At 35.8% G+C, this 21,500-nt stretch overlaps 4 protein-coding genes across 4 annotated transcripts; 2 read left to right on the top strand and 2 right to left on the bottom strand.

The window, feature by feature from the left end:
• Positions 1-65: 65 nt before the first annotated feature.
• On the bottom strand, positions 66-5,875 carry LOC105312417 (prolyl endopeptidase FAP-like). The gene is made up of 25 exons (XM_019995333.1): positions 5,718-5,875; positions 5,523-5,667; positions 5,132-5,351; positions 4,959-5,028; positions 4,852-4,907; positions 4,627-4,699; positions 4,383-4,503; positions 3,814-3,896; positions 3,595-3,672; positions 3,437-3,537; positions 3,250-3,382; positions 3,040-3,075; positions 2,887-2,988; positions 2,495-2,568; positions 2,366-2,413; positions 2,108-2,274; positions 1,863-1,958; positions 1,667-1,776; positions 1,345-1,454; positions 1,215-1,280; positions 1,110-1,164; positions 765-864; positions 579-637; positions 443-524; positions 66-190 (listed from the first exon to the last, which is right to left on the bottom strand). Exons 1-25 carry the CDS (start codon positions 5,856-5,858, stop codon positions 81-83), a joined length of 2,436 nt encoding a protein of 811 aa, XP_019850892.1. The 5' UTR covers positions 5,859-5,875; the 3' UTR covers positions 66-80.
• A 10-nt stretch (positions 5,876-5,885) lies between these two features.
• Positions 5,886-12,276, top strand: LOC100637330 (eukaryotic translation initiation factor 3 subunit C-like). Its single transcript, XM_011405046.2, has 26 exons — positions 5,886-6,042; positions 6,158-6,226; positions 6,303-6,379; positions 6,485-6,600; positions 6,678-6,728; positions 6,875-7,007; positions 7,055-7,113; positions 7,158-7,309; positions 7,898-8,048; positions 8,329-8,509; positions 8,720-8,816; positions 8,880-8,976; positions 9,033-9,151; positions 9,458-9,590; positions 9,650-9,907; positions 10,108-10,260; positions 10,550-10,697; positions 10,932-11,015; positions 11,060-11,157; positions 11,204-11,253; positions 11,513-11,578; positions 11,641-11,728; positions 11,775-11,864; positions 11,949-12,009; positions 12,063-12,113; positions 12,158-12,276. The coding sequence occupies exons 1-26, from the start codon at positions 5,951-5,953 to the stop codon at positions 12,178-12,180; spliced, it is 2,697 nt and encodes an 898-aa protein (XP_011403348.1). The 5' UTR covers positions 5,886-5,950; the 3' UTR covers positions 12,181-12,276.
• A 69-nt stretch (positions 12,277-12,345) lies between these two features.
• On the bottom strand, positions 12,346-15,673 carry LOC100637204 (quinone oxidoreductase PIG3-like). Its single transcript, XM_011405045.2, has 9 exons — positions 14,542-15,673; positions 14,397-14,490; positions 14,245-14,346; positions 14,120-14,194; positions 13,793-13,872; positions 13,559-13,745; positions 13,373-13,467; positions 13,200-13,322; positions 12,346-12,574 (listed from the first exon to the last, which is right to left on the bottom strand). Exons 1-9 carry the CDS (start codon positions 14,749-14,751, stop codon positions 12,419-12,421), a joined length of 1,122 nt encoding a protein of 373 aa, XP_011403347.2. The 5' UTR covers positions 14,752-15,673; the 3' UTR covers positions 12,346-12,418.
• A 126-nt stretch (positions 15,674-15,799) lies between these two features.
• LOC100637078 (E3 ubiquitin-protein ligase RFWD2-like) lies at positions 15,800-21,497 on the top strand. The gene is made up of 20 exons (XM_011405032.2): positions 15,800-15,983; positions 16,043-16,102; positions 16,175-16,272; positions 16,349-16,407; positions 16,465-16,519; positions 16,682-16,734; positions 17,421-17,489; positions 17,583-17,681; positions 17,744-17,819; positions 18,020-18,185; positions 18,685-18,868; positions 19,023-19,111; positions 19,188-19,296; positions 19,640-19,838; positions 20,545-20,662; positions 20,766-20,890; positions 20,965-21,053; positions 21,109-21,174; positions 21,224-21,268; positions 21,373-21,497. Exons 1-20 carry the CDS (start codon positions 15,910-15,912, stop codon positions 21,388-21,390), a joined length of 1,851 nt encoding a protein of 616 aa, XP_011403334.2. The 5' UTR covers positions 15,800-15,909; the 3' UTR covers positions 21,391-21,497.
• The last annotated feature ends 3 nt before the right edge of the window (positions 21,498-21,500 follow it).

Below are 21,500 nucleotides of genomic sequence, written 5' to 3'. Positions count from 1 at the left end.
ATTAAAAAATTAAAAAACAAAACGTTATATATTATACCATAAATATATAATGGTTTGGTATATAATGCCAACCATTCTATTCAAGATTTTGCATAGTTGCATGTACACCAGCCTACCATCAGTTGATACTGGATTTCTCTTTCAGTGAGTACTGATATCAGTTGGGCAGTATTCTGAAAGTGAACATTATCTACAAAATAAACAAAAAGAGAGAGGAGACATAGAGAAGAAGATTCACAACTAGATGTACATGTATGCAATATGCATACACTACAAAATCTACAAAATAAATGAAGAAGAGAAATAAGGAAGGGAGTTTCACAGCTACTAATATACTATTATAGTTACTACAATACAATCACTCCATTGTTATACACAATAGTCTATTATACATGTACATAATACATCACAGCAAGAATACAATAGATTACTTATTAATTACCATCTCCAGTTCCGTGTATTAATAAATAATGAGGTAAGGACTCCACAGACACATTGGATAGTCTATTAAGCAGTGAAGTAACCTAAGACACATTAATCAGTAATAATTATTATTATTGAGTGAAGAAACAACATACTCTATAACCATCAGAGTTATCAGTTGGTAGATTCATATACCTCTCTGTGTAAATAGAATCTGAAAGAGAGAGACAATAAAATTACAAGAGAGAGAGAGCAAAAGTAAAAGACAGAGATAGAGAGAGGAGAAATGTAGAAGAAAAGAATACAAATTGAGTTCAATGTTATATTCAAATTAATGTTACCATAGTAATGCCAGTCAGAGACAGGTGATTGTGATATAGCAGCAGTGAATACTCCAGTACCACTAGACTCTATCATACCAGCCATGTATCCACCATAAGACTAGGAGAGGAGAGGAGAGAGAGAGAGAGAGCATACATGTACATGTACTGTATAACCAAAAACCAAAAACTTTTAGGGGATTAAACTATTGATGGTCCACTCAAAAATCTTAATTTTTTTGCTGCTTTTAATTTCAGGAATAAATTACATGTACATTATCTAGAAATTTTAATTTCAAAAATCCAAATGAAATCAAAATTTAAGCCTCAAGCTAGATGATGTACATGTATATTCTATATACTCACTGATCCATAAATAGCAAAATGACTTGAGTCAACGTAGCATTTTTCCTGAAAAAATCTGTATAAATAAAGCTCATAAACCATTCAAAATTTGACTAAACACCCTACCTGGCCCCTCTAAGTTGATCCACTGTCTCTAATTGGCCTAACTGTCGATACACTGAATGTTTGAAACTAAAAAAAATAATAAGAAATAAAATTAATGTATATTATTAGCTAATTTGTATGGAGTGAGCACCTGTCGCCACGGAAACCAGTGCCCCTCCCATCAACACTAACGACCATCATGTCAAACTCTGAGGCAAGATAAGCAATGAAGAGACGACTAGTGACAGCAACTTCACCAATCTACAGGGAAAGAAGAGATACTTAAATGATAATGCAAAAGAAGTAAGGAGAAAGGATTAAAAGTTTTATGATAAACAGAGTAAAACAAAGACTAGCATTTTACATGTACATAGCTTTAGTTCTACTGATTTTAACATTTTTCTTAAAGTTAAATAGATACATGAGATTATTTATGATGAGATGCATAATAATAATTATGATTATTGATTAACCATTTGACTGTAAGGTCCTCCGTAGACATAAAACAAAACCGGATGAGTTTTATCACATTCTCTAGTACTACCTGGAGGATACATAACCCTGGCATATAGGGAAGGCTCATCTTAATAGAGAAAGAAAAGAGAGAGAGAGGGAGGGAGAGAGAGAGAGAAAACTTGATAAATTATAATAATGAATATCTTCTCTTACCAGGTTCATTAGAAGGAATAGTTACTACTTCGACTGTTGGAAGATCAAATGACGCAATCGACTCTCTTAATAACTCATTTCTCTCTAAATACACAACTAAACAACAAAGTAACAAAACAAAAGTGTAAAAGTTAGAATGTACATGTAGTAAGTTAATAAAAAATTAATCTATGTAAACATCTGTGTACATGTACATGTACATTTACTTCTCCCTTTCTCCCCCCTCTCTCTCTCCCTTTCTTTACCTGGTACGAATCCTCCTCCTTCATATTTGAGAGTTATAGTGAATGGTATATCAGGTCCACTGCACTGGAGCATACAGTACTCAAGAGAATCGGAACAAGACCCACTCCAGTACTGGCAGGATCCTGTCCACTCAGTCTCATCACACGTGAGACACTCACCAACCAAACTAAAGAAAAAGAAAATTTTAAAAATTTACATTTTTGCATTTACATGTACATGTACATATACATATATAATACATACAATTCAAAACTCACTTGTAAATGTGGCGTTGCCATGGGTTTGTCTTTGTACTTATATAAAGTCTATATGTACATGTAAATAAGAAATATTCATCAATTGCTATTTTTAGAACATATTCTATTTATAGAATGTGTTCTTCTTACAAGTCGTTATCAGTAGCTCCAATGATGTGAGTCACTTCCCACTCCCCAGTGGTCAAGGGGTTAGAATTACCAGTCTGTAAATATAAGAACAATATAACACATAATAATGATGAATCTGTACATGTACATGTATAGTTCTGCCTATGGTGGGAGGGGGTGGTTGGGGCAACCACCTCAACAAATGAACCAGCCAGTTCATCACTTAGACCAACCATGCAATTAATACTAATAACCATACATAAAGCATGATATTGTAGTCTACTAGTATGGTGTACATTAATTTAAAAGGAGCAATATTAGTCTCCAACCACCTCTAATTTTTTTTCTAGGCAAAATCCTGATACATGTACATTGCAAACTTGCATGTACATGTATCTTATATAATCAATTACCTGTAAATCAACTTGAACAACATGAAGGAACTTATCCCCACTACCAACCAGGACTGAATCAATAATGAACATGTGATTAGACGTGTACACTGGAGGCTCCACCTACCAACCACGCCCACAATAATTAATTATAATAATAATAAAGGAGCTTACCACTTCAACCCAAGCATCGCTGACTTGTGTATAAACCTATAGTATTACATGCAATTTGTCACTTATTTTTGAAGCAAATTTTAAAATTCATTTTATTAAAACATATTACACAAACATCTATGTACATACATGTACATGTGCATATACATACATGTATGTACATGTATGTACATAGATGTACTGATGTACTGATGTACATGTAGTCCTAACCTGATTACATTCAGTAACAGTGTCGTTGACATTATACAGACAGTGTATCACTCTATCCTGTCTTCTGTTAGACCAGGACACACCTGCCACCGAGGGGTTCAGCCACGCCCCCCACAAGACATAGTGATCAATACTAAAACAAATAAAGGGTGTGGCTTGTTGCTATGGAAATACGTGTATAGCGTACTTTTGAAACTCGTTTGGGGGCGGTAACTCAAGTGACTCGTTTTTACCAATATTACTAGCTCCAACAACCCAGACCTTCACATATGGATTAGTGGAACCAGCCTATTAATAACCAGGCAATTAATTAATATTCATAGCTAATTAATTAATTAATTATACTTTTGGATATGATATAGACTCAATTTGTGTATATTCGTCAGTCCTGGGGCCGTATTCAGGGAATTGAAACTGTTCAACCTAAAAATTAAAAATGATAAAAAATTATAAAGTTCTATACCATGTACGTGTACACGTAGTTCTCTCTCTCCCTCTCCCACTCCCTCTCCTCTCTCTCTCTCTCTCTCTCTCTCTCTCCCTCCCTCTCCCTCTCTCTCATACCAAGGTATCATTGAAGGTACAGTACAGTGTATGCTGACCGTCAGGTGCCCACCATATAGCATAGTTAGTGGAGAACACTTCCTCTATTGAAGAAAGAGCAATAAAATAAAACATAATACACACACATTATTTCCAATCAAAATTGTATTTTTTAAGTAATTTTAAATTTGCTCAGAAATCATGCTAAAGACCCTGTACTTATAGTACAGTGTCTTCGGCTAAATCTCACCAAAAATGACAAGGAGAAAATTATCAATTTTTATAACTTTTTCTGATACATATACATGTTCTTATGTTGTGTAGAAAGTTTGAGCTGCTTCCAATCAAAATTAGATTTTTTATGAATTTTTAAACTTGCTCAAAAATTGGGCCAGAGACCCACCTGTACCATATAGCATAGGGCAGTTTGCCAGAAATAAATAGGAGATAATTCTTTGGTACATGTATGGTTGTATGTACATGCAATAAAACTAGTAAGTCAAAAGTTATAACAAGCTCAGATGAACACAAATGGAGTAATGAACTTGAGTAATATGTGCATGAACATATTATACACGATCCCTCACTACCTTCATAGACCCAGTCTGGGATTCCATTGTATATCTGATTCTCCTCACCATCAAATGTGTGCTGCTGATACAAAGAGTTTATAGCATTATAAAATATTATGTTATAATCTTTAACATACACCTGGCAGAGAAGAGAAAGAGAGAGAGAGAGAAAGAGAGAGAGAATTAAAATTAAAGAGCGAGAAACGTTTGAGTAAAATGTAAAAAAATATTCATTTACATGTACATGTACATCTCAACATACCAAAACATCGTCATTAAAAGGACTCCATTGAGCATATTGGACATCAATGTCAAGCAGCCAAGTACATGTATTCCTACAGGTAGTATTAAAACAACATAATATACTGTATACATGAATTGTTGAGAAAATTATATTACTACATGTAAAACACAAATAATGCAATTGCATAAAATAAAATAAATAAATAATTATTAAAATAAATACTATACAGTGTTAATTACTTACTCCTGTGGCTCAAAAGCATGTATATAATATTTACCAATAAACGAGTGACGATACACCTGTCATTATAAAAAGGAAACTAAAATATCTCATGAACTTTTTGGAATTACTTTCTTAATGTCACCAATTAAGAGAAGGTATCGGCCACTTGGTGATAACTTAACACTTGAAATTTTGAGACTAAAAAATTAGTAAAAATGATAAAAATAAAAATAATAAAATACATATACATGTACATGTATCATAATATACATGTACATGTATGTACATGTACAAGTCTTACTCTGCAACAGTTTCCTTGTCTAACAGTGTTCTGGTGACATTCTCTGATGGTGAGAATAGCGTCACCCCATCAGTTGACGAGAGGTGAAGGATCTGACTGTCCCCTCCTCCTATCTCTCCTCCTTTTACCCACGTCCCCTGGTAAGTCTTTGTCTGCAGAGAAGGATCAAATACGTCTTGTAGGGTGAGGAGATTCTGCGAACTAGAACTAGTAGGAGACTCTGCAATGATGAAATAAAGAACATGAAAAAATTAAACTGTCAATTATTCTTCCATGCTGATGTCATCATGTATGATAGACATGCGGAAAATACATACAGCAAAGAAATTCTAATGATTTAAGAATATATTTATCACCAAATTTACTAAAATTAAGATTAATATTCTCGTACCATTTTTACTTGTTAATACAAAGGAGAGAGTGATGGCAATCTCTAGTATGAAACTCAGTACAAAAATGACGGCAAGTCCAATGAGAATAAGACAGCATATTCTCCTAAATGATCTTGACCTAGGTCCTTTCCTGGTGACTACACCCTAAAATTAGAAAATGTTTTTCTTTAAAATCAATAATAAATTTTCCTAACTGGTTGCTGCTCCAACAAGCATTCCTCATCTTCCCTACTAGCTTTAGCTTCCAGCTCATTGGAGCTATCATCTCCATCTTCATTTGCAGAGTCGAATGACTTGGAGGTTGTTTGTTGCACAAGTTGCACAGGTGCCGCCATTTTGTCTTAATGTAGACACGCCTTTTATAGGTGTGGCTGCCACGCCTAGTAATTAAGTGACCACGTGCTCGTGAAAAAGTAAAGAAGAGACAATGTCTCGTTTCTTCGCAACTGGTAGCGATAGCGAGTCCTCTACTGAGAGCTCTGATGAAGAAACACAACCAACTCGCTCGGTCCCTGCTAGGTAACTTTCAGTACTTTTAATTTTGGTGGGCATTAATTAGGATATGGGATTGGTGGGCATTAATTAGAGTCAAGGCAGTATCGGGTTATAATTAAAATGCATTTTGCCATGACAGGAAGCCACAGTTTGCTTTCAGCGATGACGAGGAAGAGAAACGCGTCGTACGATCACAAAAAGACAAAAGGTAAGTTTTAATTATTAGTTAGTGGGTGGCTAGAATTTATAACCACACCCACATTGAAATGTACATGTATTTATAGATCTGACGAACTAAAGGACATTATACACTCTATGAGGAACAGACAGAAAATAAGAGATATTGTTAAAGTTCAAAACGGTGAGAGAAGGAGAGAGAGAGAGAGCAAATTGAATTATATCTACCACTTAATGAGAGACCTTAAGTTTTCTTGCATTTGTTTAAAAATATTTTTTCTTTTTTTAGAGTTCGAGGTACTCCAGAAAGCTTACGTGAAGAGTAAAAGTGTTCTTGATACAGAGGATGGCCCGCCAAGGTTCTTTATAAAGTCAATCGGAGAACTTGAGGATTTTGTTCAAACAGTAAGAAAAAGAGAGGGGGGTTGAAATAAAAGTTGTTATTTTATTATTATTATTATTATTATTTGTTTTATTTGTAGCTTTGGGAAGATAAAGAAGCAAAACAGAAACTCTCAAAAATTAATTCAAAAGTAATTTAAAACCCACTAATAATTGTACCCTCTATACATGTATAATGGATGCTTTGGTACAAAAAAGTTGCTTTGTTATACAGAGGTGTCCTTTATGTGGAGGTTATTTTATACAGTAAAGAATTTCATTGTCTCTCCTTTGTTAGGCTCTAGCCTCGTTGAAGCAAAAGGTTCGCAAGTATAACAAAGACTTTGAAGTTCCCTTGAAACACTTTCGTGAAAACCCTGAGCTCTATGAGGAAGAGGAGGAACAGGAACAAGATAAAGATGAAGATGAAGGTAGACTAGATACATTATTAATTTTTTAATTTTAATTATATTCAAAGATGATGATGATGATATTGAAGAATCTAAAGCTCCTCCACCTGAGGCCCCACCCTCAACGGTATGCCTTTACATGACCACACCCACTTGACCACACCCCTTTAGAAAGCGGACGGCTACCAGTCAGACGACGATGATGATGATGATAGCTCTTGGGGCAGCTCTAGTGATTCTGAGAGTAGCTCTGATAGCGACGAGAGAGGGAACTGGGCACCTGGTGAATACAGATACACAGCTGAGTACTTCCTTAAGAAGAAGTAAAGATTACTCTACCATGCATGTAGTTTGAACTCACCGATTGCTCAAGTAGAGATTTCTAAATCACTTACATTGTACAATGTACATGTACATGTAACTGCTGCATGACATTATTTATAAGCCTCCAGAAATACATGTACTTGTTAACCTCTTTGTAAATGTTGTTTTAAAACTTTCTGTACTTATCAAGCTTGAGTTAATAATCTTTTACTTGTCTTGCCTGTTACATGTAGATGAGTTGTATGTACACATACACAATTGTCCATATCAATTGTGGTCTAGCTTGCAACTATTGCTGCGTTTACACTACAGAAGTGGGCCAAACCATGCTGAACCAGACTGAGCTGGCCCTGCTGTACTAACCATGCTGGCCTGGTTTGGCCCAGCTCACTTCAGCTCAGTTTGGTTACTGTTTACACTATCAAATGAAACTATGCTGGCCCACTTTAAACAGGGCTGGCTCAGTTAAAGAAGCTAGTGTAAACACAGTATATATGTATTGTTGCTATTAATCCCACAGAACCCTCTATCTCAGCTAGTCTAGTACTCAGCTAATCTACATGTATATGTACATGTTCACTTGTTAGGCCAACTAGTGGTGTTAGCGATGAGGTGAAGCCGAAGAGAAGAGAGAGGAAGGAGAAAGAGACCAAAGAGACAAAAGAGGTTGACGAAGAAGAGGAACAGGAGGAGGGAGAGAAATGGGAGACAGTCCAAAGAAAAGGAATCGGAAGAGAAGTAATGAAAATTAATGATACCATGTAAATGTACTTTTATACACTGGTCATTATTACCGTATAGCGGGAAATTTTGAAGGGAATTAAATTTGGTGAATTGGCATTTTGATAACCATTTGCCAAAATAAAATCAGCCATTTTGAGCCATTATACGCATGCTCAATGGCACGTGGCCACAAATTCACAAAATTAAAATCCGCCAATCACCAAAATTTAGCAATTCGCCAAATTTTACTCCCTCCAAAATTTCCTGCTATACGGTTTAAAAAGAATTTTTTTAGTTGACTGACAAGGAGAAGATGAAAAGTCTCTTTGGCAAAGAGAATGTTGAACTGGATGGAGCTGCTGTCGCCAAGAAACGCAACGAGTTGATATCAGCTCGCGGTAAGAAATCAACAGATCGACCCGAACAGATCAGAATATTGAAATATCTACTTGATCTGGCCAATGCTGCAAATCTTGGTAAGAATAAGAAATAAAGTAACTTTTAAGTTACATTTACAGTACAACCATGTGCAAAGTTTTAACAACTTATTGCTATAAAATTTGTATTTTTAACTCTGTAAAAAGATTTTAATCTTTACATGTACATGTAGCTTGTTTGTACATGTACATGCATGTATTTAAAATTAGTTTTGCAAAAATTTAATATTTTGGGTGTGGTTTTTTTAGGTTCGGGTGTTACCCTTCGCCTGTTACTGGATATTATTGACGCTGCCTTTGATGTGCCCAGTGGAGGAGGATCATTGAAAGATGAAATATGGAAACTGTGAGAAAAAAATTAAAAATGGATTTAATCTTTATCATTCTTCCTTCTTTTCTGTCTCTCTAGTGCTTTAGATTATTTAGTGAAGGTTCTTCAGTTGCTCGAGTCCAATCCGTCGCTTGAAATGAATCCATTGTTACCTGATGAAGACATAAATTACACCGTAAGTGGGTGTGGCTCGAATAATTTTATTTAATGTTATTATTATTGTTTTTGTAGGATCTTTCTCGTCCTCTTAAGTTGCAGGGTAACTTGTTGGCGTATTTGGAAAGGATGAACGAAGAGTTCATTAAAATATTACAAAGCACTGACGCCCACTCAACTGATTATTTGACCAAGTAAATTCAAATTTAGTTTATGAATACCGTACAGCTGGTTAATTTTGCGGAGAAAAATTTTGCGAATCCTTAAAAATAACCTGGTTTGCAGATTAAATATTTGCGGCTTTGACAGTTATTGTAGCATTATCTACTGTGGTCATGCATGAATTTCATTATTTTGCGGATTTAAATTTTGCGCTTTAAATGGAATCGCAAACTCGCAAAATTTAATTCCCCGCAAATATTTCCTGCTATACGGTAAGCCCCTAACTTCTCTTTTCCTTGTCATCTCTCTCTCTCTTTCTCTCTCTCTCTCTCTCTCAGGCTACAAGCCGAGAGAAGGGTTACAGACATTGTTGATCGTACTTTAAAATATCTTGAGAAGCAGTCCACAGCCACAGAAGATGCCAACCTCTGCAGAATATACATAATGAGGATTGACCATCTCTACTACAAGGTGACCCGTGCATGCACAAGTCCACGCATGCATGCATATAATTAACCTTTGACCTCTAGGTTGATAGGGATAATTACGGCAAGCCAGTCTCACAGGCTACAGAGGAAGGGGAGGAGCTCAACTCCGCCCAGTTGATTGCAAAACTCGCTAAATTCATTTATAATTATCCCGGGATTGATCTCGGGCCGATAAAGACTAGAGCTGTTTTGTGTCACATTTATCATCACGCCTTGCACAATCGCTGGTTCGAGGCTCGTGATCTAATGCTAATGAGCCACCTGCAGGAGGGGATACAGCACGCTGATGTGCCCACGCAGGTACCAGAGTATGAGTATGGAAGTTTGAGCGTATGGGAATTAAATTGAGAGTATGAGTATGGGAGTTATTTAGTATTGCTTTAAATTTAAATTGCTTTTAATTGAAAGATACAATACTAGAGCTATTGAGTGTGGAAAGAAAGTTATTAGTTATTTTGTGTCACCATTACAGATTTCATTTTATTGTCATTCTCTTGCAGATACTGTACAATCGTACCATAGTCCAGTTGGGTATGTGTGCCTTCAGGCACGGGATGATAAAGGAGAGCCATGAGACACTAATGGACATACACTCTCCTTCTCGTAGCAAAGAAACTAAAGCAAAGGAACTAGCAAAAGAACTATTAGCACAGGTGGGTAATGTACATGTACATATACATGTACATGTAGATTTACATGTACATGTAGATTTACGGTGATACATGTACATGTACATGTATGTACGAATACATGTGTCTTCTTAGGCCAATTTACATACATGTAAAAGATATGTGTACTGAATACTGATATGTATCTCAAGATATACATGTAAATATTTCCCAACATTACAGTCTAAATTAAATTTCTTTTTATCTACAATTCACGTACATGTACATGTACATGTATACATTTTTTGTATTATTATTTATTATTATTTTTTAGGGTTTAACTCCTCGTCCCGATCGTACGTTAGAGCAGGAGAAGTTGGAGAGGAGGAGACAGGTTCCTTTCCACATGCACATCAACCTGGAGCTGATGGAGTGCGTCTACCTCACTTCAGCAATGCTACTGGAAATACCTTATATGGCAGGTGAGAGGGAGAGAGTTTTTTATTCAAAAATTTTTGAAATTTTTGAAAATTAATGCATATAAAATTTACGTATACGAAGAATCTAGAAAATTTTAAAATTAAAATCAGTGTTTTTTTGGGTAGATTGGTGGATAAATTTGTGAAAATTTTGAGCCAGGGAAAATAAATTAAATAATGACTCGCTGTATAGTTGATATATACAGTATTATTATTATTTTTTTAAATTTTTTCTAGCTACTGAGACGGAGGGAAGGCGTAGGATGATATCCAAAGGTTTTTACCATCAGCTCAAGAACCACGAGAAACAGCCGCTAGTTGGTACAAATTATTAACCCTTTAATTTTTAACCCTTTGATCACCAGGCCCTCCCGAGACCATGAGGGAACACGTGGTCGCTGCAGCCAACTCAATGAAGAAGGGAAACTGGATCCAAGCCAGGGATTATTTATTGAATATTAAAGTATTGATTTAAATTATTATTATACATTTATCATGTACATCTGTAGGCTTGGAACCTCTTTACTAATGTTGAAGAAGTGAAGGCAATGCTGACTAGGTTAATACCATATAGCGCAAAATTTTCGAGGACTGTAAATTTCACAAATTTGCCTTAAAATGTACATTATTTTTGCAAATTTATGCCGTCTTGTACCATAATAATTGAATTTTCGCAGTAGTAATTTTTTGCGAATTTTCAAAAAATTACAAAATCCACATGATTTACAGCCCTTGAAAATTTTGCGCTCTACGGTACATATACAAGTGACAATAACTTGTATATCTTCTTTTTCTCTCTCTCTTCCTTCACACTCCAGTAAGATCCAAGAAGAGACACTGCGTACATACATATTCACATACGGATCTGTATATGATTCTTTAAGGTAACATTAACCATCACATGATGCTCCCATGACATACTCCTTTATTGTACATGTACTCTTAGTCTCCATCGCTTGTCCGAGATGTTTGAGTTACCACTAGCCACAGTTCATAGTATCATCAGTCGAATGATAATAAAGGAGGAGCTATTGGTGAGTCCGTCTTATTAAGATCATGTGAGTCTCATGTGATTATCAGGCATCGCTGGATGAACCCACTCAGTGTGTTGTGATGCATCACGCTAAACCTACCAAGCTACAGAGTCTGGCTTTGAATCTGGCAGAGAAGGTAGATATTTGCTTTGTCTCTCTTTACTTACTCTCTCTCCCTCCCTCTCTCTCTCTCCCCCCTCTCTCATTTGTCTCTTCATAGATAGGTACTGTAGCTGATCATCATGAAGAGCTGCTTAAAGTCAAGCAAGGCCCAGGCTGGAGTAAGATATCACATGACTATTAGTCACATGATGATTGGTTTCTGTATATATAGTGATAGGAGGAGGTGGTCTTACATTCCCATCCACTAAAGGAGGAGGCTATGGTAAGTGCCACATGATTGTCACATGATATGACTTGAGTTTACAGGTAGGAGAAAGCAGGCATCTTAAAGCTAACTGCAATTATAATTTATTATTAATATTATTGTTAATATTTTTTCATCTAAAAATTGTTGCCATTATTGATCATTATCAATGATAATATTATTGTTATTATTGAGTTTTTTGGATGCCAAATAACTATAATTATTGAAAGATCATGTTTTAAAGAGATGATTAATTTTTAACGTCATTTCAAAGTAAGCAAGATTTAAAACTAACAAAAGTTTATTATTGTATCTTTATCTTTTTAGTCATCAGAAGAGAGAGTCAGTATTATTTTTCCTTTATTAGCATTGTCTGCCATTCTTTTGTGAGCCTTTGCTGCATCCTCCATTGGGAATACACTGTCCACAATGGGCCATGCCTTTCCACTTGTAAATAAAGGCAAGACATTAGCACTGAGCTATGGAATAGATACAAAGAAATTAATACAAAGTATATGTTAAAATATGAGCTAATTTCGATCAAATTTAGATTTTAAAGTTGCTCAAAAATTTTGCCAAAGACCATGGCATGTAGTATAGGGTATTTTGTCAAAAATGTCTAGGAGAGAATTCTTTATTTTTATAATTTTTTCTGATGCATATACATGTTCATATGTTGCATTGAAAGTTTGAGTTGATTCCGATCAAATTTTGATTTTTTATGAATTTTTTAATTTGCTCAAAAATCAGGCCAAAGTCCCTGTACTATAGTACAGGGATTTTGGTCAAATTTCATGAAAAATGAAAAGTAAAAAATTCTCCATTTTATAATTGTTCCTGATACGTATACATGTTCTTAAGTTGTGTAGAAAGTTTAAGCTGATTCTGATCAAATTTGGATTTTTTACGAATTTTTTAAGTTGCTCAAAAATTGGACCAAAGTCCCTGTACAGCTAGGTCTTTGGCCAAATTTTGCCAAAACATTACTAGCAGACAATTCTCCATTTTTATAATTTTTGACAGATAATTCTTGTACTTATGTTCGATATAAATTTTTGAGTTAATTAAAATTACTTTAAAGTACAAAAAATTGATGCTCTTTACCTCTGATACTAGCTTCTCCTTATATGGTAACGACCTACTCCTTAAAGTTGAGCCTTTAACAGTCAAACGCTTCTTGAGCAAGAGGCCGAGATTAACCGGAGAGGGCGTGGTTACTCCACCCAACTACACATACATCAATTAAATACTATTATTATTATCATTATTAGTAATACCATTCCTAATAGTACAATGTGACCATCAGTAGCTAATGAAGCTATGTTATTATCCCAATATGACGCACCTATGAAATCTAAAATTACATCAACACCTATTTAAAAAGAGAGAGAGGGAGGGAGAGTGAAGAAGAGAGAAAAATTAGGTAACAAAGTTTTTTGACTTTATTCACATTTTTTGTCTACCTTTTCCTTCGGTGATTCTCATAACTTCCTCCTTAAAGTCTTTTTCTTTTGAATTAATGACAAAATGTGCTCCATTTTCTGTACACTGCACTAGCTTCTCCTCTGTCCTTGAAGTGGCTATAACAACCACGCCCTCTCGCAGTACCCTAGCCAACTGAATAGCAGCTAATCCAACTGAGCTTGCCCCCTAATATAAGTAATACTGTGACCTTTGTGTGATTATAAGCCGCTTACAGCATGTATCAGTACTGTCTGATTATCCTGTAGGTCGCCATTCCACACTAAACCTTGGTAGGCAGTCAAATATGCTTCAGCTGTCATAGAACAATAAATTAGATCAAAATATTGTATAGATTGAAGTATTATTATTATTATTTTATTAATAGTTTTAAATGTAAGGGAGGTCCTTTTAGCTAAAGCTGCTAAAGTACAGCATTAAAGACATTTTATTGCAGGATTTTAATATTATTTATGACAAAGAAAATTTATTTAATTTAGAACTCTCTGTAGTCATATTGGCTGCTACTTCAAGCAACAAAAATAATTAAATTTTTAACTTACGAATTGCGGCTGCTTTATTGAAACTCAGTGACTGAGGTATTGGCATCACACACTGATACGGAGCCGTACAATATTCTACGAGTAAAATAATATAACCAGTAGTTATTAGTTAATGGTTAATTAACCTGCATATCCTCCTCCACCTATAAGAGCCATGACTCGATCGCCAATCTTAAATCCTGAATTAGACCCAGCCAATGGAGACAGAGACACTATTGTACCAGAAACTAAAAAACGATGATTATCAATATTATGACATAAATTTCAGATTTGATACCTTCTACTCCTAATATTTCCGATTCTCCAGGTGGAGGTGGATACAATCCTCTCACTTGCAACAAGTCAAGACGATTCACTCCAGCAGCAGAAACCTGGAATGAAATTTTAAAATATTCATCATTTCAAGTCTATTCATGCTTCACTTTGATTAGTACGTCCCCCTCCTTCAATGGCGGTACTGTAGTGTCGTTCACTAGCCTGAGGGAGGCGTCTGAAGTGTTGTGACTGATGCTCTTCATCGTCTTCTCTTCCATTACGGCACAATCCCGCTCTGTATAACAATAATCAGAGAAAATGAGTTTTGGTTTTAGATGGAGCAGCAAAATTATTGCAAGGAACAAGCCCCGCCCCATTACAGCCAACCACACCCAAGCCCAGATAACAACAACAACAAAATCAATAATCTCGATCTTGTCATTATGGCGGCACAGAATTTGAGAAGAAGAAGACTTGAGGAAAAGCTAGGGTTGAATAAGCAAGGTGAAATTAAATCTGGATTCGACAGAGAGGTGATGGACATTGTTTGGGACGTGCTGAACAGGAGATACGACGGCTTGCGCGAGCACCCTCGCATCAAGAGTGAACCCGAACAAACCTGGCCCGACTGGGTGTATTTTCTTATTGTGCACAACACGCATGCTGCAATTTGGGCTGTAGAGGAAAAACACCTTGGAAACGTCGACCTTTTGGGCTGTGAATTTGTCAGCCCTTTTGATATTGGAGAATGCCTAAAGGAAGATACAAAAATACGAAGATACCATATTGTTCTAGATGAAGATGACAAATATTATGTACAGCCTGATGTTGTGGATCTAGCTGGAAGAGACCCAGAGTTTGACTACTGTCTCTATATTGGAACACTGACTCTCTCGCTCAAAGCCATGAATGTCATAATGGCAATGATTGCTGACAAGAACTACCTCTTGCTGCAAAGCGACTGTCTGGAATACTGCAAACATTTCGTCTACCTTTACTTTGAGCTGATAAACAGAGAGATTAATGATGACCAACGGAATAGGCTTGAGAAATTGACTGTCACCACTCATGTTTTATCTCAAGTCAGCGAGCGAAGTGGCAGGAGGAATCCTTCTTCTGGTTTTTCCCTCAGATCTTTACTTCTCAGTCCATTTTTTCAAGGGTACTTTGCAGTAATTGCCGGTGGCGCGAGTTTGTATCTTTTATATCGCATAGCCAAGAGATTCTAGGAAACATGTTATGATGTTATCAATTATATTTGTCAAGAGAATTGCTTTATTTTTAATTCAATCTTACATCATGTATGCGTTGTTGATGAGTTGCTGTGATACTTGCAATGGGGCGTATTCATTACTCTGATTTGATTTTTAATCCAATCTTACATCATGTATATGCGTTAACCGACCACGCCCATTAACCAAAGCGGAAATTTACTGAGTGCGTCAACAGTCCAACGTGCATTCAGCCATTTCTTCTTTCACAGAACCCCAGTGGAGATTATTTCCTGAGTCCTAAACGAAGCATCCTTGTTATCAATGAATCAGTCACGCAAGAGACTCCGTAGGGACCAAGTGGGAGAAGAGAAACTGTCAAAGAGTGACGTGATATGGTAACTTAGTACAGGAGCCATTTTGAATTTTACCAAAAAATATGTTATTATAATTATAGCCCTGTTTGCTTTGATATTTTCACGAGTGTGCAGGTAACCGTATGTGGACACAGCTTCTGGTACGTGACATATATTTATTGATTTATTTATTTGTGTCTTTCTCCCTCCTTCCCCCTCTCTCTCTCTTCTAGTCATGAGTGTATACACAAGTCAATTGCTCAGACCCAACAGTGCCCAATCTGTGGTACCAAACTATCACGTGACAGTGGGTTCGCTCCTAATTTCTCACGTGAGACCCTTTAAATACAATATAAATACAATACATGTACATGTGCAATTTATTATTATTTTTTTTTAATTTTTAGTGAATGACATTGTCGCTAAGATAAGATCTCAAGAGACTCACCACGATGCTTCTCTATCAGTTAGTTAACTTTAATTAACTAACTAACTTTAATATTAATTATTATTATTATTTTAGTATGATGCTTATTATGGTAACGTGCTGCAGATGGTAAAGAATTTAAAACCTAATCGTAAGTGTTTCATTTGTACTGTTATGTCATGTCCTCTGGATTGTATGCTTCCACTTCTCTTGTGGCTCTCTTCCCCCCTCTCTCTCTCCCTTCCTTTCTCTCCCTCCCTCTCTCTCTCTCTCTCTCTCTCCCTCCCTCTCTCCTTCCCCTCTCTCCCCCTAGACCTCATAGCTCTCAATGAGCAAATATCGTCTCAAATTGACTTGAATAAGAAAGTATGTCCAATACAAAACTAGCTATCCTATACAGTTACAGTTCTTGTCACAATTAAATTTTATTTATTAATTATTATGATTATCATTGTCATTATTATCATCATAAAGCCTTTTAATTACTATATTTATCATCATTATTATTATTATTATTATTATCATTATTATTTTCTCCACCCTTTCTCCTTTCCCTCTCTACACCGGGTCCTATACACATAACAACTTTGATTGCAGTTATAGGTTCCGGCCACCCGAGAGGACAGAGATATTAAAAGGGCTGCATAATGTATATAGATTATAAGCCTAGTCCCTAGTTGAGTCAGACTAATAGATTAGTGAGAGAGAAAATGAAGAAATTTACAATTTATATGTATCTGACTGGGACACTAGGCACTATGATGGTTTATAGCATATACACACTTAGTACGTGTATCACTGTTGCTTTACGTGCGGCGGCCATCTTTGTAAGTTCTAATTAAAGCACATTAACACTAGGCGAGAAGGCAGCACCTGTTTTAGTGTTATAAGATTAATAAGTATTGTTTAATATTGAAATAAGAGGTTTTGTTTTTAAGTAGTTTAGTTGTTTTAGACTTTTAATTATTATTTTGAAATGTGGTACATATACATGTATGTTGAATTGTTGATTGCTTGATTTCTTTTTTGTTTTCCTGTGTGTGTGTGTGTAGGAGGAAAATAAAGTTGAAGATTCCGTTTTCAATGAGTTTTTGATCGAGTCTAAGAAAGCAAAAGAAATGGTGCAGTGTTGATATGATATTTTCTTTATCCTCTTCCCCCTCCTCTCTCTCTCTCTCTCTCTCTCTCTCCCTCTCTCTCTCTCTCTCTCTCAGGAATTAGAGAGAGTAACAACTGAACTCAGCACTTTATCCGAAGATATCCAGGTTTTATCTAGAACGAAAGACACTGCCCCTCTATCTGAAGAAGGAAAGGTAAAGGATTTTTATTTACACAGTATTAATTACCTAATTTATTTTATTTATTATTTTATTAGAGATGTGTCATACAAAGGAAGCAGCAGATGTACTCTAACATTGACGACCTTCAACAGGCATACTTCAAATTTACAGGTAGAAATAAAAACAATTGAATAACACATTTAACATTTATTTAAATGTGTTACATGTATACGGTAACATGTGTTTACATGCACAGTGTTACCACTTCTCTCTTTCTTTTCTCTCCTCCTTCAACTTACAATGTAATTGTCTTTAATTCGTCTCTCTCCCCCCCTCTTTCCCCCTCCCCCCTCTCTCTCTCTCTCCTTCAGTCAATTCTCATCTCTCTTCTTCTGGTCTCAATACTGACTCTTTGGTTCCTTCCTCCTCTTCTTCTGTCTCCAGTGGATCTTCTTCTTCTTTTGTTCCTCCAGAGACATCATTGGACTCTGTCCCTTCGATTAGTGGACCATCAAGCACTGACTCAACAGTAATGAGGTAAGGATTGACTCAAGAATAAAGCACATGCAGGGCCCCACAGGATTTTGATGCCTTCTAGAGTTTCTTGTCAGTGGATTATCAAGTTGCTCCAAAAGCAAGTCAAAGTCCCTGTACTATAGTACAGGGACTTTGACCAAATTTTACCAAAAATGAAAAGAGAGAATTCTTAATTTTTATAATATTTTCTGATACATATACATGTTCTTATGTTGTGTTGAAAGTTTGAGCTGATTCTGGTCGAGTTTTGATTTTTTTATAAATTTTTGAAGTTGCTCCAAATTCTATGCAGTGTATACAATATGCTTCTAACTGCTTGTCAGCTCATGAAGGATGCTGTTTAGCTCACTTAGCATGCTTTATGGGAAACCCTGAGTGCTTATGTTTATGAATAAATGAAATAAGTACAGCACATTCAATGTAGTTATTTTTACTTGTCTGTGCTTTCTAATTCTAATACAATTACATTATGTACTGTTAATATACTGTACACGTACAGGTCTGAAGGTTCTACTGCTTTTCGTGAGACCCTGTCTGCCGTCACTCAGTATTCCTCCTTTAAAGAACTGGCTACTCTCACTTATGCTGATGGGCCCATTGGATCAAGCAGTATTGTCTCCAGCATTGAGTTTGATAAGGATGGAGACTTCTTTGCTGTTGGTGGAGTGACAAAGAAAGTGAAGGTAGGGGGAGAGAGAGGGAGGGAGGGAGGTAGGGGGAGAGAGAGGGAGAGGGAGGGGGGAGAGAGAGAGAGGAAGGGAAAGAGATAGATGTACATGTAGATATACATATGAATTGATAGAATGGCTGATTCTTTCTAATGCTATCATTTTGCAGATATTTGATTACAATACTGTGACGGAGGCTAGGATGTTCCCAACCATTCACTACCCAGTGAGAGAGATACCTTGTCATGCTAAAATAAGGTACCAAAAATGATTGTTAATTTTTTAGTAATAATAATATTTGTTGTTGTTGTTGTTATTATTATTATTATTATAGTTCAGTTGCTTACAGTCCTTATATAAAGCCGCAGTTAGCTACGAGTGACTATGATGGTACACTGTCCATATGGGATTGCCACCAGATGAAATGTACTAGGAATTATCAAGTAAAAATTTGAGATGTGTTCATGTATATGCATCAGAAAATGTAACTAAAATGGAGAATTCTTTCTTAGTGGTTTTTGATAAATTTGACCAAAGTCCCTGTACTACATGGAAGTTTTAAAATTTGTAAAAATCCAATTTTGATCTGGAATCAGCTAGCTCAAACTTGCTACACGGCATAAGAACATGTATGTGTATCAGAAAAAAATTAAAATGAAGATTTCTCTTCTAGTCATTTTTGACAAAATACTCTGTTATATTATAGTACAGGATGAACTTTGATTTGTAGTTTGTACATGTACATGTATTTCTACACATAATTTAATTGTCCTTTTCTTTCTCTAGGAACACGAGAAGAGGGTGTGGTCGGTCAGTTATAATCAGTACGACACTTCTCTATTAGCGACCGGAGGCGACGACTGCTGTCTCAAGTTGTGGCACCTGGAGGTTGGGCAGAGTGTCCAGTGTGTACCAACTCTAGCCAATGTATGCAGCGTGAGGTTTCAGCCAAAGAACAAGTACACACTAGCCTATGGGAGTGCAGGTAAGCATACTTGATCGTCTATTGTATTGAATTGTACTATTGAAGGGGGAATGTGTCAGATTTATATAATTCTTATGCTGTACATGTACTAAGAGCCAGAAGAAAGACTACTGCATGTACATGTACATGTAAGCAGCATACCTTAGGGTCGGTATTAATTGCGACACTTAATTTTAGCGTTTTTAGCGAGTGTACTTCAAATCGCTAATTCAACCAGTCGCTAATAATAGTTATTATGTACTTGTGTAAACAAGTACACAAGATAGGCAAGATCTGTAACAAGATAACAGTAGATAGGGTGATCCTTTTGAGTGTTCTGCTCTTAAATGTATAGATTGGGCTTCTTGAGTAGTGTTATGCTATTGAATGGGAGTTTCACCATTGATTTTCTTCCTATTTTCGCTAATATTACATTTCGCTAAATCAGGGTCCCCTTAAAAATGCTAAAATTTAAGAGCGCAATTAATACCCACCCTAAGGTATTTTATGATCTTAGTTACACGTACATGTATTTTAGATGCCTTTATGTCTACATGTACATGTAGCAGGAGAGTTTTATAGTCCAAGAATTTTATTGCATGATCTAGTCTTGCTTTGTATTATATCAAATTTGATATAATTGAATGCATCACATGTGTTGTGTAGCATGTACATGTACATGTAGATTGTAATTTTTGGAAATTATTGTGCTTATGATTACATACAGATCATATCATAAGGATTGCTGATATTCGGAAACTGAATGAGCCACTAATGTTACTCCACGGACACAAGAAAGCTGTCTCTTATGTACAATTTCTAAACGAGAAAGAACTTGTATCAGCGTATGTCCTCTGTCCTTTCTCTTTCTCACTCCCTCTCTCTCTCTCCCTCTCTCCCTCACTCACTCTCTCTCTCTCTCCCTCTCTCCCTCTCTCTCTACTCCAGCTCCACTGACAGTGAGTTAAAGCTTTGGTCTATAGACACTGGCTGCTGTCTCAGAACCTTCAAAGGTCATGTCAATGATAAGAATTTTGTTGGTCTCTCGGTAAATAATGGATACATAACTTGCGGTAAGTACAGACAAATTTTGTATGACTGATCACTAAAAAATTTTAGTAATTGTATAACTATATTTTATTTCTAGGTTCTGAAAATAATTCTTTTTACGTATATCAAAAGTTTGTTAGCAAGCCAATCTTAAACTACAAATTTCAGATATCTCGAAACATTCTAGTAAGCCTCGCTATTGGTAGAATGCTATTATTTTTATTATCTTATTAATTAATAGCCTTCAGTAAATGAACAGAGGTCAGATGAAGGATCTGAATTTGTCTCAGCAGTGTGTAGCAGAAAGGTCAGTGAGATGGCAAGCTTGAAAATAGTATGTTATTTTTTTCTGTTAGGATTCCTCTAGCATAGTGGCAGCTAACAGTCAGGGGTTTATCAAGGTACAGTAGATACTATATTGATTAAAATAATAATTTTAATAATGGTAGTCATTTTTTATTTATTGATTTATGATATGGTAACTTTTTTATTATTTTTCGTTTAGGTGCTTAAAATGCAATAGATCAGGCTGATCTCTCTCTCAAATCCTGCAGTATTAATTATTATTATTATTATTATTATCTATAAACTATTTCAAGAATAATGTTTTTTAATAAATTTCCCTAACCACAC

The sequence above is a fragment of the Amphimedon queenslandica genome, unplaced genomic scaffold, assembly GCF_000090795.2.
Source record: "Amphimedon queenslandica unplaced genomic scaffold, v1.1 AMPQUscaffold_13447, whole genome shotgun sequence".
Lineage (NCBI taxonomy): Eukaryota > Metazoa > Porifera > Demospongiae > Haplosclerida > Niphatidae > Amphimedon > Amphimedon queenslandica.
Note: the sequence above shows the minus strand (reverse complement) of the source record. Positions and strands in the feature narration are given on the sequence as shown.

Excerpts from the sequence above, each read along its gene's own strand:
- LOC105312417 (XM_019995333.1), bottom strand. The coding sequence starts at position 5,858 with ATGGCGGCACCTGTGCAACTTGTGCAACAAACAACCTCCAAGTCATTC. Across the intron at positions 4,700-4,851 it reads CATGCTTTTGAGCCACAGGA|GAATACATGTACTTGGCTGC; the intron begins GTAAGTAATTAA and ends TACTACCTGTAG. Across the intron at positions 3,076-3,249 it reads CTGTTACTGAATGTAATCAG|GTTTATACACAAGTCAGCGA; the intron begins GTTAGGACTACA and ends GTAATACTATAG.
- LOC100637330 (XM_011405046.2), top strand. The coding sequence starts at position 5,951 with ATGTCTCGTTTCTTCGCAACTGGTAGCGATAGCGAGTCCTCTACTGAG. Across the intron at positions 7,310-7,897 it reads GAGTACTTCCTTAAGAAGAA|GCCAACTAGTGGTGTTAGCG; the intron begins GTAAAGATTACT and ends TTCACTTGTTAG. Across the intron at positions 11,579-11,640 it reads TCTGTATATGATTCTTTAAG|TCTCCATCGCTTGTCCGAGA; the intron begins GTAACATTAACC and ends ATGTACTCTTAG.
- LOC100637204 (XM_011405045.2), bottom strand. The coding sequence starts at position 14,751 with ATGGGGCGGGGCTTGTTCCTTGCAATAATTTTGCTGCTCCATCTAAAA. Across the intron at positions 14,195-14,244 it reads AGGTGGAGGAGGATATGCAG|AATATTGTACGGCTCCGTAT; the intron begins GTTAATTAACCA and ends TTTTACTCGTAG. Across the intron at positions 13,873-14,119 it reads CAATAAAGCAGCCGCAATTC|CTGAAGCATATTTGACTGCC; the intron begins GTAAGTTAAAAA and ends GTTCTATGACAG.
- LOC100637078 (XM_011405032.2), top strand. The coding sequence starts at position 15,910 with ATGAATCAGTCACGCAAGAGACTCCGTAGGGACCAAGTGGGAGAAGAG. Across the intron at positions 17,682-17,743 it reads CTCTATCTGAAGAAGGAAAG|AGATGTGTCATACAAAGGAA; the intron begins GTAAAGGATTTT and ends TTATTTTATTAG. Across the intron at positions 17,820-18,019 it reads GGCATACTTCAAATTTACAG|TCAATTCTCATCTCTCTTCT; the intron begins GTAGAAATAAAA and ends TCTCTCCTTCAG.